The sequence below is a fragment of the Manis pentadactyla genome, chromosome 2 (genome assembly GCF_030020395.1).
Source record: "Manis pentadactyla isolate mManPen7 chromosome 2, mManPen7.hap1, whole genome shotgun sequence".
Classification (NCBI taxonomy): domain Eukaryota; kingdom Metazoa; phylum Chordata; class Mammalia; order Pholidota; family Manidae; genus Manis; species Manis pentadactyla.
The window spans coordinates 90,617,421-90,640,859 of record NC_080020.1 but is presented as its reverse complement, the minus strand read 5'-3'; the positions used below and the strand labels follow the sequence as shown (position 1 = coordinate 90,640,859).

The 23,439-nt window shown below is 33.1% G+C and overlaps 1 protein-coding gene across 7 annotated transcripts in view; it reads left to right on the top strand.

Moving 5' to 3' along the window:
- Nucleotides 1-19,772, top strand: part of ERBIN (erbb2 interacting protein) — a 113,726-nt gene extending 93,954 nt beyond the window's left edge. For 4 of the 7 annotated variants that reach the window (XM_057494736.1, XM_036887672.2, XM_036887670.2 and 1 more), the window contains 9 exons: nucleotides 1,192-1,306; nucleotides 2,928-3,111; nucleotides 4,740-6,282; nucleotides 9,535-9,678; nucleotides 12,133-12,249; nucleotides 14,613-14,822; nucleotides 15,903-15,995; nucleotides 16,479-16,553; nucleotides 17,339-19,772. In XM_057494736.1, coding sequence (XP_057350719.1) covers nucleotides 1,192-1,306; nucleotides 2,928-3,111; nucleotides 4,740-6,282; nucleotides 9,535-9,678; nucleotides 12,133-12,249; nucleotides 14,613-14,822; nucleotides 15,903-15,995; nucleotides 16,479-16,553; nucleotides 17,339-17,446 — 2,589 coding nt within the window. In that variant the 3' untranslated portion in view covers nucleotides 17,447-19,772. The remainder of the gene's footprint in view (nucleotides 1-1,191; nucleotides 1,307-2,927; nucleotides 3,112-4,739; nucleotides 6,283-9,534; nucleotides 9,679-12,132; nucleotides 12,250-14,612; nucleotides 14,823-15,902; nucleotides 15,996-16,478; nucleotides 16,554-17,338) is intronic. The other 3 variants (XM_036887673.2, XM_036887674.2, XM_036887675.2) reach the window with 3 other exon arrangements.
- Nucleotides 19,773-23,439: the final 3,667 nt, after the last annotated feature.

The window sequence follows — 23,439 nt, the reverse complement described above, 5'->3', positions numbered from 1 at the left end:
AATTTATGTTCTTTTCCTCTTCTACTGATTAGCAGTCTACCTCTTTCCATTGTAGTAGTTACGGCATTGAACAGGGGTTGGCAACTGTGGCCTAGAATGGCCCAGATCTGGCCTACTGCTTGTCTTTGTATGGCTTGCAAGCTAATAGCTTTTATATTATTAAATAGTTGGATAAAAATCTGAAGTAGAGTATTTCATGATATGTGAAAAATTAGATGAAATTCTGTTTTACTAGGACATAGCCATAGTCATTTGTTTATGTATTTTCTGGGGCTACTTTTGTGCCACAGTGGCAGAATGGAGTAGTTAAAGCAGACCATATGGGAGGCCAAGTGTAAAATGCTTACTATTTGGCCTTTTTACTAAATTCGTTTGCTGATCCTTTTTTTTTTTTTTTTTTTGGGATATGGACATTTTGCTGTCCATATCTTTATTATGGCACTTCTAAGTATCTAAGTCATAGTACAAAACAACTTTTTAAGATATTTTATTTATTTTCATCGTATTTATTTATTATTATCATGTTAACTTGGAATAATTTAACCTACTAAGAAGGTCAGATCTCTTTGAAGTTTTGTATATACATGTAGTATATACAATGTCAGAATTTTTCTTTTAATATCTGTTGGCTGCCAGGTTGCTTTTGTTTGTTTTCTATATAATAGCACTCAGTGGTAGACAGTGTGGGACAATTGCCAAAGATTCAAGAAAAACTCATGGGAAATAATAACATAGTGTCTTCAAATTGGGCAAAAATTGCCATTAATTCATTTTAATGGAAGAACACCTGAGTACTTCTGATTCTTTGGAATAAATTGAGGATTGAAGGAGATATTTTTGGGGGGCCACCCTCACTAAACAGAGTTTTTAGTGGCAGGGATTGGATTTTATTTATTTTTATTTTTCTGGCACTTGACGTAATGCTAGGCACATAGTAATTATTAATACACTTGAAATAAGGCCTGCCACAGAAAATTATCCCATAGACACTGGCATATTGTTAATAATTGTCATAGTTTTATTGCCATATCTTGAAAAACTTAAATCATATACTAGTTTTAGTCGTTACTATGTTAAATAGATTTCATACATGTTCTAAATATTCTTTTCTCTTTGAAGTTTTATGACAATATTTATTTATTTGAAGAAATCAAGATTTTTTTTGTAAATTTTTTTTTTTCTTTAAATTAGGAATCTGAAGAACTCTCCTCTGATGAAGAGATGAAAATGGCAGAGATGCGACCACCATTAATTGAAAGCTCTATTAACCAGCCAAAAGTGGTAGCACTTAGCAGTAACAAAAAAGGTTAGATGTAAAGGAAAGCACTAAGAGAAATGGGCTCAGTAGAAGTTACAATTTTTTTGGAATTTCATTAAATTATTTAAAATATTTTTTAGAAACAATTTTAAAAACATACCTTTCTGAAAGGTCTATTCCTTATCTCTCCTTAAAGAAATATCTTGATAGATTTTTTTTCTCTTGCTTCATGCAATTTTACTTACAAGGTCATGGACTTTATAGGAAGACAAGCCCAATTATCGTTCCATTTCTACCGTTCATTTGCAGTGTAATCCTTCAGCTACTTAGTTTTATCCATGTGTGCATATCTTTTTTGACATACAGTGAGGCTAATTAAGGATTTTGTGAGTATCAAATGTAGTAGATGATTGAGTAGACTCAGATCTAGCACAGTACCTGATGTATAGTAGATGCTTGTTATTTTACTAATCCCAGGCCTTTCTTAGCGTCCACCTCAGCAATTCTGTCATACAACATAGAATCTCAGGAACTCTTAGAAATGAAAGGGAACTTGAAGGCCCTCTATCCCTTTCTTTTATCCTTCCCTCACTCCTACCCACCAGTGCCTGACCATGTCTGCATGAATAATTTCCACCAAATGTTTATCCAGCCTTTGCCTTTATGACATCAATGAAACTTTTTGTCAAGGTGGCCCTTTGATAGCTTGAGTTTCATAATAGTAATGGTAGTGATATCTGTTAAATACTAGTTGCTATTGTATTAAATATTTTAAGTGCTATTGTCTAATTGTCTCAGTTGCCAAATGATAAGGAGGTGGAAGAAGAGGAATATAGCTAGGAAAGAATTTAAGTGCCATCTATTTTAGCAATATATTAAAAATAAGAATTTAAGATCCAAATACTTCTAAGTTGAAGTTACAGAGCCCTGTGTGCCAGTGTTTTCAACTGAAAACTGTTGACTACTTGAACTGTGCTTCTAAGATACTTGGAAGAGCAAAAATATCCTTAATTCATGTACTCTCCTATGACCATGTCTATATATACTATTTCTGTCATTTGGCTAGAATTGAGATAGTTAAAAACAGCCTAAGGGTTGTAAAGATTATTATCTTTTTATCACTACTTTAAAAAATAGACAACTTTTTATACTACCTGCCTATAATGGAATATGAATATTATTTATTTCTGTTTATATACATTGTTACATACAAAACCATTTCACATAGAGCTCACTATGTGTAATTCTTTGAAATGACTTAATAGGAAGAGAACTGACCTTGTGAAAATTCCTTGATTTGTTTGGTTTTTGTTTTTTGATTGACTGTATTGCTTATTTATTGTCAGAATAGATGAGAATTCCATATGTATGAAATAATTTCTTCCCCAGATAAGTTTACCAAGGCTATGAACTGTACTATATACTTTCTGTTATGACTTTTTAAAATTGTAAATGAATGGAGAAGCATATTCACTGAAATGAATTGATATAAAATCTTTGTGGTAGGACTGAATTTTCAGAAGTCCTTCTGGTCATCTTCTTTCTTATCTATGTAATTCCTACGTTGTATATTGAACCAGGACAATATAAATGCCATTAGTCATCACTGGAAAGTATTTCACACATATTCTTGGCAACTTTATCAACGGCTTGAGTTTTTTTGTTTCAGATGATACAAAGGATACAGATTCTTTATCAGATGAAGTAACACACAATAGCAATCAGAATAACAGCAACTGTTCTTCTCCATCTCGGATGTCTGACTCAGTTTCTCTTAATACTGATAGTAGTCAAGATACCTCACTCTGCTCTCCAGTGAAACAAACTCATATTGGTATTAATTCCAAAATCAGGTTTGTGGACATCTTAATGAAACAATTTGTTTGTACAGTAAATAGAGATAGTAGGACAAGTAAATGTATATGACTAAAACAAAGGATTTCACAAATTAGTATTTTAGGAATGGTTCAGGCATTATATAATTTCTCCCCATTTTATTACCAGCTTATTTAACTTTTATACATTTCCATTTTAGTCTTTTAAATAGGGAAGAAAATATTTAAAATTCTCTTCATTAAAAGCTTGAACAGTTTTACAATATTTCTAGTATTCTGTAACACTACTTCAGCCTATCTGGAGTGATTCAGATTGAAATGGGTATTTTTAGAGTTAGAAATGCAAAATGGTTTTGGGGGATGCCATTAAAGGACATCCAGTACTTCCAATTAGTGCTGAATTTTGTAAATCAAACTCTGTGAAACAAGGCATAATTCCTATAGTCTGGAACTTAGCTTAAGTTTAAAACAAATTTCTTACTTGAGCTTTCAAGAATTTTGGCTATTAAAGTAAGACTATGCCCTTTTACCTTCATGTAAATATCTACCAGCCAGAGTGCTTAATAGAAAAATTTGGGTTACTACTGAACCCAAAGCTTATTGTACCAATATTGTTGACTGTTTTTTCAAGTTAAATGGTTCTTAAATTCCAGATATATTTAAGTTGAATTTTTTATGTATTGTTTGTAATAATGATTATTTATATCTATTTTCTGAAATTGAGGCTGAAATGTGTGATAAAATAATGATTTTTATAACTTCTTAGATGTTAACATAATTAACTTAATCTGTTGAATAATAAAATCTTACTAATAATGTTGGGAACTAGTTTAGTATTTTATAAACCATGTTTTTTGTAAAATGAAATAAGGACTAAGAAAGGGATATAGCTACACCTTTTTGTTGTATTTCTAATAATGAGCATTATCTGTTACTGAGCAGGAAGACTGTTATAAAGGAATATTTGTTGAAACATAAATATTTATACAAGAGGACTTTTTTATGTCAACAAGTAAAAATAACATTTCCTATAATTTTAGAAAAGCACATACACAATTATTTGCCAAATACAGTGTAGTCATGTGGTTAGATTTAGTTTCTCTTTTGATCTTTCTTCATATTTTGTAGACCCTTAAACAATTGTTCTTTGCTATGTACAATTCCCTTATTTGAGGCAATAATAACTGCTTAGTTAATATGATTAACTGGTTAATAAGGTGACCTTTCAGAATTATTTGTAAATAATTCTGTGCTCTTTACTCAACTATGCATGTTACTGGCTTTCTCTCCATGTTTATCACATTTGTAAAAAGATGTAGCAGTAGAAAAAGATACATAAGTTCATTTTTTCATTGTTTATCCAGACTACTAAACTATATTGTGACAAAATGATTGCTATTGATGAAAATTCATCTTGATTAGCTATAAATTTTAATTAGTATGTTTTACATATCTCTGTTTAGTATAAATCTATATTGTTTGACTATTACAGTATCTTAATATTATATACTTGATAAATGCCTTTCATCTGTGACTCCCATAACTCTTTAACTTTGTGTACCTACACATTAACTAATTATTAACATTCCCTATTACTAAGAAAACTGGGCTTTATGATGTTTGTGATAAAACTATCCTTGTTTTAGGCAAGAAGATGAAAATTTTAACAGCCTTTTACAGAATGGAGATATTTTAAACCATTCAACAGAGGAAAAATTCAAAGTTCATGATAAGAAAGATTTTAACTTACCTCAATATGATTTGAATGTTGAAGAGCGATTAGTTCTTATTGAAAAAGGTGATGACTCAAAAACTACATCTGATGAACCTTACAAATTAGACCGTATCAATATGAATCTTAATAAACTTGTAACTAATGATACATTTCAACCAGAGATAGTAGAAAGATCAAGGACACAGAGTGTAGTTCTTGGAACAGACTTTTTAAACATTAATGCTAAAGAAGAAGCAGAGCACTTGGAAAATGGAAACAAGTATCCTAATCTGGAATGTGTAAATAAGGTAAATGGACATTCTGAGGACACTCCACAGTCTCCTAAGAGGACTGAACCACATGACATCAGTTCTTCTGTTGATACGGGTATTTCCAAGAGCACTGAAGATCTCTCTCCCCAGAGAAGTGGGCCAATTGGATCTGTTGTGAAATCTCATAGCATAACTAATATGGAGACTGGAGGGCTAAAAATCTATGACATTCTTAGTGATAATGGACCTCAACAGCCGAGTGCAACAGTTAAAGTAACATCTACTGTTGATGGGAAAAATATAGTCAGGAGCAAGTCTGCTACACTTCTGTATGACCATCCATTGCAAGTATTTACTGGTTCTTCTTCATCTTCTGATTTGATAACAGGTACAAAAGCAGTTTTTAAGTTTGATTCAAATCATAATCCTGAAGAGCCAAATATAATAAGAGGCCTCACAAGTGGCCCACAGTCTGTGCCTCAGATGTATGGTCCTCCACAGTATAATGTCCAGTACAGTAACAGTGCTGCAGTCCAGGACTCTTTGTGGCATGCCAAGCAAAATTCCCAAATAGATCATGTCAGTTTTCCTCCTCAGCGTCTTCTTAGATCAGAGAGCACAGAAAATCACAATTATGCTAAGCATTCTGCCAATATGAATTTCTCTAACCATAACAATGTTCGAGCTAGTACTGGATACCATTTACATCAGAGACTTGGCCCAGGGAGACACGGGGAAATGTGGGCCATCTCACCAAGTGACCGACTCATTCCTGGAGCTAGTCGAAGTACAATTCAGCGACAAAGTAGCACATCCTCTACAGCCTCTGTCAGTCTTAGTGAGTCAGGTCCCACAAGGCGGGCCCAAGTCCCTGAAGGAGATTATTTATCATACAGAGAGTTACATTCAGTAGGAAGAACTCCAGTGATGTCAGCATCACAGAGACCTCTTTCTGCACGAACGTACAGCATTGATGGTCCAAATGCATCAAGGCCTCAGAGTGCTCGACCCTCTGTTAGTGAAATACCAGAGAGAACTATGTCAGTTAGTGATTTCAATTATTCACGGACTAGTCCTTCAAAAAGACCAAATGCAAGGGTTGGTTCTGAGCATTCTTTATTAGATCCTCCAGGAAAAAGTAAAGTTCCTCATGATTGGAGAGAACAAGTACTACGTCACATTGAGGCCAAAAAGTTAGAAAAGGTAATTAAATGTGAAATTTTCATTTTCCTTCTAATGAATTTATTTTTCTTAAAAATTTTGGTACTATCTTTTAAATAAGCTGAGACAAGATATTCTGAATTACTGAATATAAACTTATATTCTAAGAAGTTTTCCTTTGGTACTGAGAATAGAGTTCCAAGCTTAGACTTGTGTAGACTCAGGAGGGTTGAGATGGTAGTATAAACTTCTTTCCCTTCTTACTATTCCCAGTGTGTTCTAATGGGCTTACATTTACTTTATATGTTTGTTTGTGTATCTTTTAGATTGTGCCAGACATTTATAAATAATACATGTATACACATGTGTACCTATTTAGCATTTTCTGATCTCCTCTCATCTATTAATAATTGTTATGTAAATGTACGTACAAAAGTAGCAGTTTACTCTATAGTTAAAAGAATAACAAGAAATGAATTGTAAATGTAAATATTTGACTTAAGATTTTCCCAGTCCATGTTACATGACTAACACTGTCACTGACATGATGGTTGCTGGCATGGCATTTACTCTTGAGTTTTCTGGATTGCAGTTCCGACCTATTTGAACTCAGGTGTCTATGACCCTAGTGTAGTTGTGAAATGGTTGGTAAAATAACTTAGACTCATGATCAGTTCATAACTTTATGTGTACATGTCTTTTTTAAAGGAATTTAAAAAAATTTTTGATTGTCCTACAAAACTGTTAGTGCCAGAATTCTGTGGCCCAAGTATATAAGGCATATTCTTTCTTTTAGATTTACTTTCATACCTCTCAATCAGTTTTACCCAAGAATTATTTTACCTGTTTACTAAACATATGTCTTTAAAAATAGCTATGTATGACCTCAGTTTGTCATTATTTTCGAAAATTATTCAGTTTAAAATTTTCAGAAATGCTGAAAACGTGATCACTGTCTTTTATCAAATCCCACTGAACCTCCACCTGTAATTGTTAGCTGTTTTCAATGTTGTCCTTTCAGCTTTAAATAGCTGAGCATATATAAGTGACAGGAAAATTCATTCTCATTTATCCATTTTGTTTCAGCTGTAATTGTACATACTGTTGAGGCTTTTTGAACTAGGTGAGTGTTTTCTAAGGAATTTGGAAATTTAAGCAGAGGAGTAGCATAGCTGTTTCATAAATAAACTTCTGGTGATAGTATGGAACTGGATTTGAGGAGGAAGAAGCTATAGTTAAATTGATTGAGTTATGAGACTGTTTAGAGGTCCAGAAAGTAAATGAAATGAAAAAATGCATCAGTAGAATTGAGACAAGGGTACAATTTCAAGAGACAGTTCTGAAATAGACTTAGTAAGAGTTTACTTCTGACTGGACTGTTCCTATAATCAATCAATCATTGAGGAAAGGGAATTAAGCCCGAGTTTGGTGCCTTGAACAACTGGTGGGTGGGAAAGTCATTGACCATTACTGGACATAGAGGAGGAAGAGATGAGTTCGGTTATTGTTATATTGTGTGTAGCTGATACCTCAGATGGCTCTTCTCCCACTGCTTCCCCATCTGACAGACGTGCCTGGACTTCAGAAAGAGAAAACAATAGCAGCCAACTCATTGTTCATTGTGCTCCTCTGCTTATATATTTAGAAATTTGCCATTCATTTGTTAGTAGAGTGCATGACAGTAGTTTCCCAGGTGAGCCCACTGGTAATTTAAGGTGAGAATTAGTTCAGTGAAATCAAGAGAAGTCTTGTGAGGACACAGTGCAACATGAGTCCAAACCTGGAAGCACTGGATGAAATGGTGGAGGATGATAGAAGATCTCTGCGAGCACCTCTGCAGCTCCTTTTACTCCTCTCAGTGTTTGCTGATTACTTTAATCAAGTTTTGAGATTTTTTTAGGTGAGATGTATTTTGTTTGGGTTCCAGGTGCAGCGTGTTGTTGAGGTGGAAAGAAAGGGGCTACTACTATAAGGTTTAAAAATCAAGTAAGCTTCAATTGCTTAGCTATTTCTGTATTATTACAGAACTCCCAGATGGGCAAAGTAGCAACTTTTGATTTGGGGACTTACCCAAAGGTAGGGTAGGCATTGTGAAATCCCTGGGGAAGTTTTTCAGATGTCTCCCATGCCATCAGAATCATGTTCATAATTTTATAGATATTTTTTGCCATGTTAATGTTTCTTGGTGTTAGAGATAAACTCATTATCTGGAAAGGGTATATATTCCCTAAGAGCAAAACAGAAATGCTTGTTACAGCATTTCTGCATCTCCTAGTAACAACCCATGTTTAAAATGTGGCTTTTCTCTAGTTTGACCATCAGATCCTCAACATTCAGGGGCATGACTAAAAGCATCCACATGAAAGAACAGTAGTTAATCTTGGGAATAAATACACAGAAACAGTAAGAGTCAGGCAGGGCATTAAGGTAATTTTTCAGGCAGCTCTGGGATAGCAATTACGAGTTCATATAAATTCACACTGTAGAAGGATTCCATCTGTGGTTCTTCATGTTCAAGTAGCAGAAGGGTGCCACTCCTAAAATGTAATGATCTTCAATGCCTATTTATTTTATGAATGGGGAAAGTTTTTACATCTGCAATTTCTAGTTGTTATTTTTTCTTGGTAATTATAGAACAGTGGGAATCTTTTATATGTCATATCCTAAAACTCTGAATGTTAAAATTTTCCCTAATATAAAACATTATTGAAATGTGGAATATATATACACATACATATATATATATATTAGAAAATGCAGTGGCCAAGAGCCAGGTAATTTTTACAAATATATTTTATGTTAATGTATATTTAAGCTCTACTTAATAATGGAAAATTTCTGTAAAATGAAGCAAACTCTAGAAATCTATTTTGACTTAGAAACTGGTTGTTGGTAAAATTTATCTTTATGGTGAAATTAATTTGTTCTCTAAATTACAATATATGTACACATCTGGGTATGAAATCAATTCCTATTTTCCAATGAACTTCTAGTAAGATATATTAGGAGCAAAGGAAATAGCATTATAAAAACAGCTATATGTTTGTACTCTCTTCTCTAGTGTTTAAACATGTGAGTGGCTGGATTTACGTGTAATTTATGTGTATATGTATGTTGCCACATAAACATATGGTAAATAGTGCCAACTTCTTTCAGTGTCACTAAAAATTCAGTGTTGAATGGTATTTCTACATGGTATTGGGGTTACTTTTGTATATGTCTATGTACATAACGTGTCTTGTGAATTTTGCATGCTTCACTAATCTCTGTTAAATCTATCCCCTCTTTATTCAGAGCATGCTGTCAAGGTCCTTTAATTCCACTTTTACTGCTGTAAGCAGCTTACACTCTGGCAGCTCTAGGGATCTGCATAGCAGCCAAGGCAGTCTTGCCTTGAGTGTTGCAGACGGAAGAGGTTCTGGTGGGCACATTTTTCGTGTGAGTACCTGTAGTAGACCAGTACTTTCAGTACACAGAAGAAAAAAATACCCCACATGTTAATGTTTTAACATTTCTAGAAAATAAATTTGTACTGTGGGTTAGATACCCTGATTACCAACCAGTTCTTCCATGGCTTAGTTCTAAAGCTTTCTGCAAAGCTAATTGGGTCTTTATCTCTTCAGTTTCTTTGGTCATAAGCTAAGGATGTAGTCAAGTTTTGTTGGAATCAGAATAACTGAGAGGTTTTTAAAAAATTATTATTCTTAGCAGTGGTTTCTCTTAATAGAATTAGCTTGCCCTCTCTAACTCAAGGTTTTACTGTTATGCCATATATAATCCACAGAAGGTTTTGGGGGAGAATAATTGTCATTTTAGTAACTTAGGGTTGGCAAATAAAAAGTACTACCTGGAACTAAGTTTAATCATAATTTGCTGAATATGATTAAATATGAGGATGGAGAAATAACAAGAAGTACCAGTGAAAAGGCAAAACCCAAGTCTCTTCTTACCTACATTACCGCATAGTCATTAGTGGTGAAGAAGAAAGGTTTATTCTTTTAAAGTTAAGGGTAGGGGATTAGAATGGCAGAGGAGGAGAAAGAAGAGAATTCTAGCATGGCTCTGTTTTAAGATTTTTCTGTCTGTAACAACTTGAGGTGGTAGCATGACTTCTAAATAAATATTTCTTTCTGTCTCCCTCCTTCCATCCTGAAAAGATGTTCCTTCTCTAATAATCTTAGTTTATTCCCTCCCCGTAGCTGTATTTTCATATTGACTGTGTGTACTTCTGGGTCCTTTGCTTTTTCCTGAGTGTCTTCTCTCCCTCTCACCCCAATTTTAATATGCTGCTGGCTTTCCTCTGTTACGTTCTAGGGCAGACATCTCATATATTTGCTTTGCTCTGGCTGGGCATCACTCATTTTCTGCCTCCTGTCACCTGCCATCACTTTGTTTCTATGTCATGGTATAGTGGCAGCAATTATAACTTGTCAGTTTCAAACAGGGAGAGAGAAGAGTGATGGCTGTTAAGCCCTGTGTTTCTCATACTATTCCATCTGAAGCCACAAATAAAGACCAGGGGCTTTTATTAGGGAGTAATCACTATAGTCATCTGAACAACCGTTCTTTCCAAATTCTTGAAAGGTAATTTTTGCTTGTTACTGTTAGGTTCAGAGCCTCTGAGTCTATTACATTTTACTTTTTCATCCATAATTTACTTACTCTTTTAAATACTAAGTAAACCATAGTTGTACACTCAGGCTGTAGTTTAAACTTCAGGCTGTGAACTGAGCTGATAATTACGCATTTTGAAACCGCATTTCAAAACGAGAATGCAAATAAAGTATTCATTGCATAAATACACAAATTTAGATCAAACCACATTAAAAATGCTAAGCTGCAGTTTGAACTAGCAGCTTACTGCACATGATCGATCTGTTGCAGATAAAAGAGTTTCTAAGATTAAATTATAAACCCTTAGGTTTATATGTATCCTGTGGCATATCATAGTGAAGTAGATTTCAGATTATTTTTCATCATGCTGATGTAGTTTGAATATCTGTGTTGTCAGCTCTATACAGTTTTTATAAGAAATATTCAGAGACAATGAAAGGTTGAATGTGTTTTTCCTCTAAAGCTATCAGTGAGGCAAACTAATAGAAGGGTATTATTTGACATACAAAATATGAACTTTAGCTCATTGTAAAAGCATTTCACCAAACCAGTGCTTTTGAAAATACTGAGATAATATTAGTGTGGTGGAATTAAGTGAAAACAAATTTTATAAGACCATTTATTTTATAAGATGAATCATTTTATAAAACCATTTATAATCATTAAAAATCCTGGGTAGTACTGTGCTGATAAAAGAACAGCAGTTAGTTTTTTTACCAAAATTGTTTTGTAATGTTCAACAGAAGTATATTTTATATGCCCTTACAATTTGGGACTCTTTGATTGATAACTAATTTATTGTTCCTTCGAGCAAGGTTCACATAAGAGCATATAGTTCTGAAACATTGCCATAATCTTTTCCCAAGTATTAAAAGCAAGGTATTACCGTAAATTAAAAGCCTTTACAAAGAGATAGCTAAACAGTATATTTCCTTACATACTTCCCACACATTACAAGAATAAGCACTTTGCTGTGTAAGATGGTTAAAGGTACTAACATTTTTTTCCAGTTATATTGTGATAGAACTGACATGTAACATAGTATTAGTCCAAGGTATACATTGTAATGAATTGTTGGATGATTACCACAGTAAGTTTAGTTAGCATCTATCATGAAGATACCAGTAATGATGGCAGCTATGATGGTAATGTTTGATTTGGTTCTTCAGCTTCCCATTACCTAGCAATATTTTTTCCTAATCTCTCAGGTGTCGTCATTTTGGTTTCATATCTTGAAGATCTTTATTAGTTTATTTTTTATTTCCCGCTTATTTGAAGCATCCCCAGACATCCTGTGGAGATCCTTGTCAAGATGATATATTCACCTCAGGACAGCAGAGCTACTCATCAGCTACACTGAGTCACAGAGATCTTCCTCCAGACAGCTTGATGAAAGTAGGTGCTCAGGAAATAAATAAAGGAGAACCTGTGAGCTTACTATGTTTTATGACTTTTGAAGTAGAAATATTATCATAGGCTTTAACACTAAAATAAATTTCTGATGACTTTCCCCCATTAATTTGTAAGGGTTTCTTTTTAAATAATCGAGAAATATGAAATAGAATTTCAGTCTGCTATTTCTCAGTTTATTCCATATTTTTTTCCCACACTGGAGAGCCATTTTATTGTTATTTTTGGATTTCTATAGCATCACCCTCTTCTGTTATCATTTGAGTCAGAGACTTTTTTTGGCATTCCTGATAGTAAACCTTTTAGAGAGTTAAGATAAACCTGTCTTAAATTCTTCACTCAAGGATATTTTTCTGTTACTAATGGTGTTTTGAAAATACTTTAAATATAATTAGAAATCACCTTGACTTTTGTATATGGTAGAATAGATGATTGTTGTATTCTTAATACTTTTCTAACTAAGGCATCACTAATTAAGAGTTTATTTTCCATCACCATTGTCAGATATACAATTTTTTTCTTTAATATTTATCTGCATTTCTCATAACTAAGTCCATATCCCTTAGTATAACCAGATATAATTCATGAAGCATAGTTATATGTTACATAAAAATAGGATCCCAGCCATTTAACATAAGTCTATACGTATCTGTTTTACCCTTCTCTGTTTTTATTTTCTTTTTTAATTAAGCTCTTTCATCCAACTTTTCTTTTTAATATCAATTTTGTGGTTTAGGTTACTGAGTTTGCTTTATGCTTTTTATTCTCCTGAGCCACTTTAACATATTCCATGGATATGTTTAACATTAACGTAGAATGTCAGGTATAACTAAGTGAGAGAGACTTAAGAATGGATCAGCAGTAATACTGTCTGGACAGTTCTCCCAGGAGAAAGGTATTGAATCTGCACAGATAAGGAAGTGGTATAAACGTGGAGAAAGGTTGTGTGCTTTCCACAGAGTTGTGCCTCTCTGGAATAAATAACAGCACAAACCGTTTCAGTACCCCGGCAGATAAATTGCTTCGCATCTATAGTGGTCAAGTAATAAACCACGTTTTTTCTTAAAAAGAGGAATAATACAGTGATTTATTCTCCTTCTATCTAAACAATATAAGATTTGTAATAGAGTTGTACCCTGTTGTGAAACATTCATATATGTTTCTAGGCTTCAGAATTAAGTTCTCAAGTATAAGACAATGGAAACAGACCGTTTTTTCTTTTTAATTGAAAATCTTCACCAAAGCCAAACTGTTTGTATCCTTTAAGCAAGGTTCACATAAGAGCATATAGTTCTGAAACATTGCCATAATCTTTTCCCAAACTTTTCTCCTTTTGGATTATTTTAGGGAAATGGGGCTCAAATATTTTCCTCACAGTTTTTCTGTAGTTTCCTTGTGGATGAGGTCACCTTTTTATTAATAATCAACAATGAAACTTTAAATGATGAATAGTGTAAGGACATTTATTTACTCTTCTACACAAAAATCTCTTTATATGCAACTATATATAATATAAATGTAACCTCTTATTTTTCAGATTGATACCTCACATTAACAGAATAAGCTATTAGCCATAATTCAAAAAGGTGATTTCAAGTCTAAAATTCAGATTCAATCTCTAAAAAACAAAAGGCATTAAAACAATTTAACAAGAAAATAATAATCTCATGTTTTTTGTGTAGCTTCTGAAAAGTAAAATAGAATGTCAAGGTTTAATTTTTGTGGTTTAATATTCTATGGAATTAATATTTAGAGAGTTTAAATATTGCCCTATTGCTGTCTGGTATACACACACAGGGAACAAATGAATTTACTACTACCTAGATAAATTGACTTGTTAATTTGGAAAGAAAGAATAAAGGCAGAAAATACTGATAAGGAGAATTACACCACAGAATTCATTACTTTTGCTCTGAAGAAAACAACAAATGCATCTTTGTGTATATGTTAGAGATTTAGTGTGGGAAAAGATAACCTTTTAATGAACTTAGATAAATTTTTTAACTTTGGTATATTGCCTACCAATTTAACTTTTGATTACTGTTAGAAAGATAGGTTTGTTAATATTGAACAGAAAAGCAAGTAATTTTAAGTGTGGATATAATTTTCATTTGAAACCTTTAAAGAGTGACTATTAATTAGCAAGCACCCAGGCAGTTTTATAATTAAGACATTGATAGCTTTTTTCTTTTAGAAGTGTGGAATTAGAAAATAGCTTAAGTGTCATGATATTGTATGATTTAAAATGTTAAACTCTGGTGCTTTTGTAATAATCTAAGAAGAAAATCCAAATATTTGTAATAAGACATTATTATCAGTCATTTCAAGACACTTCATGTTTTTCTTAGATGCCTTTGAGTAATGGACAGATGGGCCAGCCTCTCAGGCCTCAGGCAAATTATAGTCAAATACATCACCCCCTTCCTCAGGCATCTGTGGCAAGGTATCCCTCTAGAGAACAACTAATTGATTATTTGATGCTGAAAGTGGCCCACCAGCCTCCATATACACAGCCCCATTGTTCTCCTAGACAAGGCCATGAACTGGCAAGGCAAGAGGTAAGAATGACTAAGAATATTTTTTTAAATGTGAGATTAAACTTTTTATATATTTTGTAGATGCTTTGATTGCTAGCAGTAAATCCATATGGAATTTGAACATAGTTTTTACCAATCTATTCAAAGGTTTGGTTTCATGTTAAGTTTGTAAGGTGTTAAACTTTGTGGTTTAACTTGACTCTAATCCCCCTATTCTGATTGACATAGGATTTAGTGTTTGGGGCGTGATTTTTTTCCCCCCTAATATGTTGTTTTTCCAAAATCAGTTGATGGCACACCTCAGGAATATAAGTAGTCCACCATTAAACCTGAATGGCATACTGTGATTTGCTATTGTTATTTGGCACTCAGAGTTTGAAATTTGAACTATTGTGAGAATTAAATTTAATGAAGTACTTAAAAAGTCACTAATCATACCTTCATGTATTTTGATAGTTTATTGATAAAATAATAATATTAGAAAGTTAAGTAGAGAAAACAATGCTTTAGTCATTTTGGTTTAGTCTCTGGGGAAAGGGAGTGGTTTGTAACAAAAGTTTAATTCTTGGAATCTTTTTTCATAGTTCAGTTATAAAAAATTCTCAATTGATCATTAATCCCAGCTCCTTTGAAGTGTACAGATTCAGGAAATGAGGAATTAATATCCAACAACCACCCAGGAATCTGTTAAATATCTTAAATATACGATAGACAGAAATACTATGTGATTTATGTGTTTTACAAATGGAAACTGACCATAAAGTACATATTTTGTGGGTATGCTCTATGTCATTAAAATCCATGATTTCTAAAAAATAGGGTCAACATTAATTGGTTGCCTGTCCTCACAAGGCAGCGATAGATTAAGTTAGGAGCTATGCTTTATAATCCCAGCTGCACCTTTATTTTACTAACTCATTAACATAATTTTCCATGTCATAGTTTCATTTTGTCTGCCTGAATATTTATTTTAGGTGAAACCTTACATATTTGTATTTGATTGATTGAACATAATTTAGCAATATTTAAATATGGATATCTTTGTATATAGCTTTTTCTGAGATAGTAACAATAGTTTATTTTATTTTCATATTAACTTAGATTCGAGTGAGAATTGAAAAGGATCCAGAACTTGGATTTAGCATATCAGGAGGTATTGGGGGAAGAGGAAACCCATTCAGACCTGATGATGATGTGAGTCTTGTTTATATATCCTTGAAATACCCATAAAGTTTTATTCAATAATTTAATACCTCTTACACATAAGTGAAAATCTAACATGTTTATATAAATCTTGACAGACATCATCTTTTGACTCCCTTCTGTATTGTTCAGCTTTTTGTTTTGAAATGTGATCAGTTCAAATTGTTTGAAGAAAACAAATTTAACTAAAAGTTTTAAATGTTCACATTTTCAAGTGATTATTGATTGTTTTACTTTTCAGCACATCTATAGAATTAACTTAAGCAATTTAAACAGAAATCACTATACTTTTAAGTCAAAATTACAAGAGACCAAAATAATACTGGGTTGTCACAATATTATTCGGAAAAGACAGGGAAAAAATTCGTACCATGTTTAAAATATTTGCATACTGTGAAAGAAAGATTGTTGGTTGGCACTGTGTTACTTATACTGTTTTCAATTAAATAATTACCTTGTTTGTTGTTGCTAAAGGGTATTTTTGTGACAAGGGTACAGCCTGAAGGACCAGCTTCAAAATTACTGCAACCAGGTGATAAAATTATTCAGGTAACTAAGATACATCTTTCTATTATTTCCTTTATATTTCATCTGCCTCATCAAGGAATTACTAAACGCCAGATTTGAAAATATGCATTTTATGTTTATCTTCACATATTTATGGATGAAAACAGTGGCATTTCTTAGAGGCTACTCTCTAGTGCATTCATAGTTTAAAGTATTTGCACCTTCTATCTTGGAAAATCATACTGATATTTTTGAATATATGTTTTTATTTTAAGTTTAGGAAACTTCTCTAAAACAAGATGAAAGAAGAATGTTTGTGTGTTGTGGGAACTAAAGGATTTAATTCATGTGAAGCACCTAGAACTGTGTGTCTAGTATACAATAAGATCTCAATAAATGCTTAGCCTCAATTACAAGAAGCTTAGTGTTCTTGATCTGTTGGTCCAAGGCAATGAGAAGGCGAAGTCTTGCGTCTCTCCTACCCTTGCTGTGTGATGACCTCAGTAGCACATTAGCACATACCCACCACACCATGGCAGACACTGTCTTAGAGAAGTGCTTCCTAACATCATGTTGCTACATAGGAATCATCTGAAAATGTCTGCAAGATACAGGTTTCTGAGTCCCTTCAGAATCTCTAAAAACCTTCAGAGATTTTATTTCCATAGATGTGGGGTAAGGCCCAGGAGTCTAGATGTTTTAAATTGCCAAAATGATACTTATTTTCTGCAAGGTTTGTGGACTACTTGGCCGGAATTTAAATGCACAAATGCAAATAAATTACTATGAAATCCTTTTCTTAAAATGGTATTTCTTCTTTCTTCTAGGCTAATGGCTACAGTTTTATCAATATTGAACACGGACAAGCAGTGTCCTTGCTAAAAACTTTCCAGAACACAGTAGAACTCATTATTGTACGAGAGGTTTCCTCATAAAAACTGTGGATAAAAGAGGGGGGAAGACAGCAAGATTTACTGGAAGATACTTGGGGGGAAATTAATATTTTGACTATTTTTATATAAATAAAGAAGAACTCAAAAAATTATGTTCAAATTTGTACATTAATGAAATGGAACTTGTGGTCATAGGGAAAGAACCACTGTACAGTATATAGGGGAGACTGTTGAATTCATAACATATAAAACATGTCGTTAGGTTTTTAAACATAGCAATCAAGGCTACAAAAACAAACATGTTGTTTTTGTATAGATTGTAGGTTTATTTTTGGATTTCATACACATGACTGAACTGTGCAAGGCTCTAGCCTTGATTGTAGCCCAGAGACAGATGGCAGAGCTGTCTGTTTCATAGCTTTTATGCCCGTATTTTTATTCAACTACTATTAACGTTTTTCTGCTAAAACTACTTTTTTTTAAATGTGGGCAAGAGATTTGAAGTGTTGGATTTTGCTATGTGCACATTGAATTGAAGAGTGAGTAGGTGAAGGTGGTGCTGGTGTGTTCACTTTCCAAGGCCAGATTAAAACAGTTAATTCATCTAACAATCTGGAAGCAAAGAATGAAGAAACAGCTGTCTGTTATAATGTGTTTTTATTAATAGAATAATGCAATAAAAATGTAATGTCTTAAGAAATAAAGACAATAATTGCATTTTATGAGCTCTGCAGGATCTGTTGTTGTCATAGCCATTGACAATACATTTGCTACTGGTGATTCAATTTTTAATTTTTTAGTCACGAAATTTTTCACTCTACTGTCCATGCATGTTCATGAATTTTCTGTGATAATGGAAGTCCCTTGATTTTTTGCAAATGGTGGTACTTGGAATCTCTTTTATAATTAGTGCTCCATTTTAATCTTAATTTATAATTTTCACTTTAAGCAGCAAATGAAACTAAAATGGCCAGTTTTAAGTTTGTTTTGCTATAATAGAAAATGTAAGAAGATTTAGGAAAGCCTCTTGATTTTTTTGGCCTCACATTGTCTTGGTAAAGTAAAGTAAAGGGAAACAGTACGCATGGAGCTAGGAAACCAAAGCAAGTTCATGAAATTGGCACAGTGATAGAGAATGCTGTGGAAAGCTGTAGAGCAAAGAGATGGGTCCTTGAGGCCTCTCAGTGTGTAAAGGTGTTCAAATAAAGGGCTGTTCCTACAGGTAACATTAAATGTGAACTCGATACTTCAGAGTCTTTAAAGGGTTTCTAAGTGTATCCGTGTAATAGTGTTTTACCGCCAACTGCCTTTGTTCCTTCCTAGTGTAATGAATGTTTGATAGAGGTTTATTAATTTTGTTTATCCAAACCATTAATTTTATTTGTTTTTGTTTTGTCTGTGTAATTAAATAAAATTGGAATAACATGCAATGGTAAGAATTAGTGCATGGTTATTTGGACCAGAAAAAAGTGCCATAGAAGACCAGTAACTGTTTTTAGTCAAGGCTAGTCTGGAGCCTTTCATTAGAGCAATATTCAGTTATTGCAATTCATTTTTAATTACTAAGAAATATAATTTTGGAATTCCTAATCTGTTATGCTTTCTTATTCAATCATGCTTTAATTAATCCTTTTATAGGACTAGCAAAAATAGCAGTCTACATTATTTTTGCAAAGTGAGTTGAACTCACTCCTTTCCTGCTAGTCAGAGTAAATAGGCAGTACTTTTAAAAATATGTGAACTCAAATATTGCACTTCTTTCAAGATGTTATCAATTGATTATTGTACTGTATAATTTTATTAGTATTGATTGAAACCCTTTAACAACTCTTTGTAAATTTTAACTCATTTTAGTTGATTTTTCAGTACTATTTACATAGGAATTGATTTTTATGGATATAGTAGAAGAAATGTGTTGTATTTTGATAAAATTCATTTATTGTATGTGTGTTGTAATCTCAAAAAAAAAATGACGAAAAGCTTCTTTAAGACAAGCCGTGGTGTTTCCTTTATTTATACTTTATTCTAAAATATTTTGGCATTGTAAAACATTCACATTTTTATTGGTTTTAATCAATTTTTCACACATTCTGCTTTTAATAAGGAATACATAAAATACGGGTAATTTTTACTTTTTCAACTACTTTACCTTGAATCAGATATACAGACTGTAATTTTGGAAAAGGAAATAAGCCACAAAGAATCACTGATTCATCAGCCATCCAACCTTAGGTTAGTTGTCTGCATATTACTTTGAACTATTACAAGTGCAACAGGTGTTATGTGCACTAGTATTTTACTCTGGTTAATTTTTAAAACTATAATTGTAACACATGAAGTTGAATAATAAAGTTTGTTACCAAGATGATTAACATGATTCATGATATAACAAATCTAATAGCAAAATAAGTTTTACACTTAAACTAATAGCCATAGTTTTCTTCTAAAATACTAGAAAATTAAGAATTCTTCATTAGAATTTTTTGTTTTTGAGATGATAAAGTTGCAAAATGTGAATAGAAGATTAATACTTTAAATCATCTAAGGAAATGGATAAATCATTTTTAGTTTACATATTGTATAATTTGTAATTAAGGCCAAACCCATAATTGACTTTATTTAAATTTAACGTATTATGTAGCAAACCATCAAAAAGCACAACTATCTTATTTTTAGTAACAGTGTTTAAAATTGACCACCCTAAAATTTTAAACCCATGGAAAATTTTATGTTTATTCACTATAGAATTATTTGTACAAACTAGTTTTACACAGATTAAAGAATCATCAGTCATCTGAAGCCATGAAATTCTCAAATTCCCTATGTAATTATTTTGTAAATTTTTCTGACCTCTTTGGACTTCAAGAATGTATATACTTGAAAAATTATTCTAACATAAACATTACCATAAACAGAACTAAACTTCTAAATATTCATTTGTTGGGCTTAAAAGAAAATCCCACTAGCAGCTCTGTAATATTTTCATCAATTAGCATTTATAAAACATTCAAAGTTTTTGTATATATCTAGATTGTTTGAAGTAACACAGTGAATAGGTAATAAACTAATGCCATTTAAAGTTGTGTGGTTTTATTTTCATGAATTTCAGGGTGAGGAAAACTGTCATAGAAAGCTATGCAGCTATTTTGGCTATCCACACCCTTGTATTTTAGGTAAGGAGGAAGTATGGTGTTATCTGAAGTCAGTGTTTTTTATTTCTGAAGGAAGCCTTTGAGACAGGAAATGTTTTCCAGTTATTTCAAGATTGCTGATCAGTCAAATCTATTTGAAAGAGTATCTTCTTCATTTCTTTCTGTTTGAATTCTTAGCAGCTTAACATTTTAGCTTAATGTATAGTAAACATTTATTATCACAGGCATTGAAATCAAAATTTTATGTTTCATCTAAACTTTAATGAATACATGTAACTGATGATGTACAAGGCAATGAGTTACCACTTTTCTTATCAAAGGCAATCCAGATTACATAGGCAGCCAACTCAAACCTTCTAGTAGCTCAGCCCCTCTGTTTCTAGTTAAGCATTCATGTCAAGATCATTTTATATCTAAAGCTGTGTTTTTATTTTTTCTTACCTTTGCAGAATGTTTTAAGCCCAGAGGATAGTTAAGCACAGTCATTCACAATTGTGGAAAACTTAAGAGAATACTATCTTCTTTTTAAGACCATGCTATCTCTATCTGAAGCATTTTGCAAAATTAAAATTTATGGTCTCCAAAACTGCAGTCCTAACATCCAAGCACCTGCGAAGCCCATTCTAAACTGAGAAAACTTATTTAGGGAAAACACTTCAGTAGAATCTCCTTAGGTTTCATTTTAGAGAAAAATGAAGGTACTCCTGAAACTTTCTATAGCATTGTTTGGTAATAGGCCAACAAAATGATGCTGCGGTTAGGATTTCCTTTCCAAATATAACTAGGGACAGTTACGATCTCCCGTGGGATTTCATGTGGCCCATCTAGCTTCTTGATCAGCTCTCAACCTCAAGATGTAATATGAGAAGCTCATATCACCACAGGTAAAGGAAGAAATCCAGGCTGTAACAGTAGGCTCTCCACATTCTCCCCACATGATGCAAAAAAGCTATTTTTATTTGTCCACACTTAACATACTAATTTTTCCTGAACTGACCCTTAAGCCAATTTTCCTCAAAGTACAGCTTAAGAAAGATCTTTTAAAATATTCTTTTCTTCCCATTTAATTTCCTTGTTCAGAAACTTAAAAATTTTACTGGAGAAATTCAATAAAAACAATAATTGAAAAAATTACTGCACAGAGCATGGCTTTTTAGGATGGATGATTATAAGGCTCTCCATCTTCATGGTGGACAAAACCTAATACTCAGAACTAATGCTATCCCAGAATGGATATTAAAACATCTTTCACATTTAGGTCAGTATTCAAAGGAGCCTTCATTTTCCCAAGAACAGGAGGAACAATGTGCAGGTTTACCTGTCATGAGGTCAAGTTGTTCAGGGTTACACACTGGCACATGCTTCAGCTTTGCATCCCATCCATGACCCTAGAAGTGGTAGAAAAGATTATTTGATACTTTAATAGGTAAAAGTATTACTTCATCTCCACAAGTTTGGAAAATAAAGGAATGTTCTGGATAGATAAATTTTGAGGAATTCTTTAAAGACCTAGGGCAGATAAGGCCAGAGAATTCTATCACGAAAAGTGAGTTTGGCTAGTGGAGACAGGATAAAAGTCAAGAAAGAGTCCTAAATAATGGTTGGGGTACTGCCATCATAAGAAATTGGTTAGCACAATGTTGCTCATGTGAAACCTTCATAAGATTGTATATCAATGATACCTTTAAAAAAAATCATTTAGGACAGCCACTTTTTTTTTAATGCCAAGCCGTGCACAGGTAGGCACCCAGCTCAGCAGGAGCAATGAGTGTGGATGCTTGGGTGACAGAAAAAAACATATAGCCATTGTGAGGAAGCATGGCTTGCCCACGTTCACATCCAACCCTTGGCCCACCAGTAGGGCAGGGAGTTTGCAGTAAGCAAGTACAGTTCTCAAGACAAGTTCATACTAAGGTGAGAACTGTTACTAAACATTTGAAGAAAAGCAACACCATGAAGTGAAGCACCAATATCTTAAGTATTTTATAACTATCTTCTCAGGAATAAGTGAGAGTATTGAATTCATAAACTTATGAAAGCATTTAAATATTTTTATAACAAAGTAATTTGTCACTAATTTCAACAGCTGTGCTGAACAGTAGGAAGGATACATCTAAAAAGCAAGTCAGAGCTCTTTAGATTTACATTCCAAAGAATAATGTAAATGAACAAGTGTGAAATGAGACAGGAAAAGTCACGTTCCAACATGGATCCAATAAGAGTTCAAAGGGATTAAGGAGGGTATGGATACAGAAAGAGGAAAACATGCTCAAAATTTCCTAGAGCTGAAGTGCAACATAGGTCCATTCATAGCCAAACAAAAACTATATACACGCACTTGAAGGTTTATCAGATTGACATCAGAACTTTCATCGGTAACCTTAGATACAATAAAGCAATATATCCGAAACTAATGTTATTCAAGTCAGAAGGCAAAATAGTTTCAGGAATTCAAGGTCTCAAAATTAACCTCCCACAAAGCCTCTCAAAGATGTGTTAAGGGATATAAAATCAAAAAAAATCTCAAAAATAGATTTGAGACCCAAGAAATAAGCCCAAAACCACATGTAGAGCAAAGGTAAGCCTAATTAGTATTGGTAGTAACAAAGAATTGGATATAAAATTCTAGATGATCTCTACAAGCAGAATTAAACTTTCTCCAAAATCAGTAACTTTAAGTTCTCACAGAAAAATCTAAGTTGGAGTTCATAGGCTGAAAAATCATATTTAGAATTATGTATTTAAATGCAAGGTTAAAGATTTGTCATATGATGTTTATAGATACAGTTTAATCCCCCTACCCTTGACTTAACGATTTTTCTAGTGATGAGTGCCTACGATGCCCCCACTTCACCTCTCTGCTGCCATAAACACCACATGGGT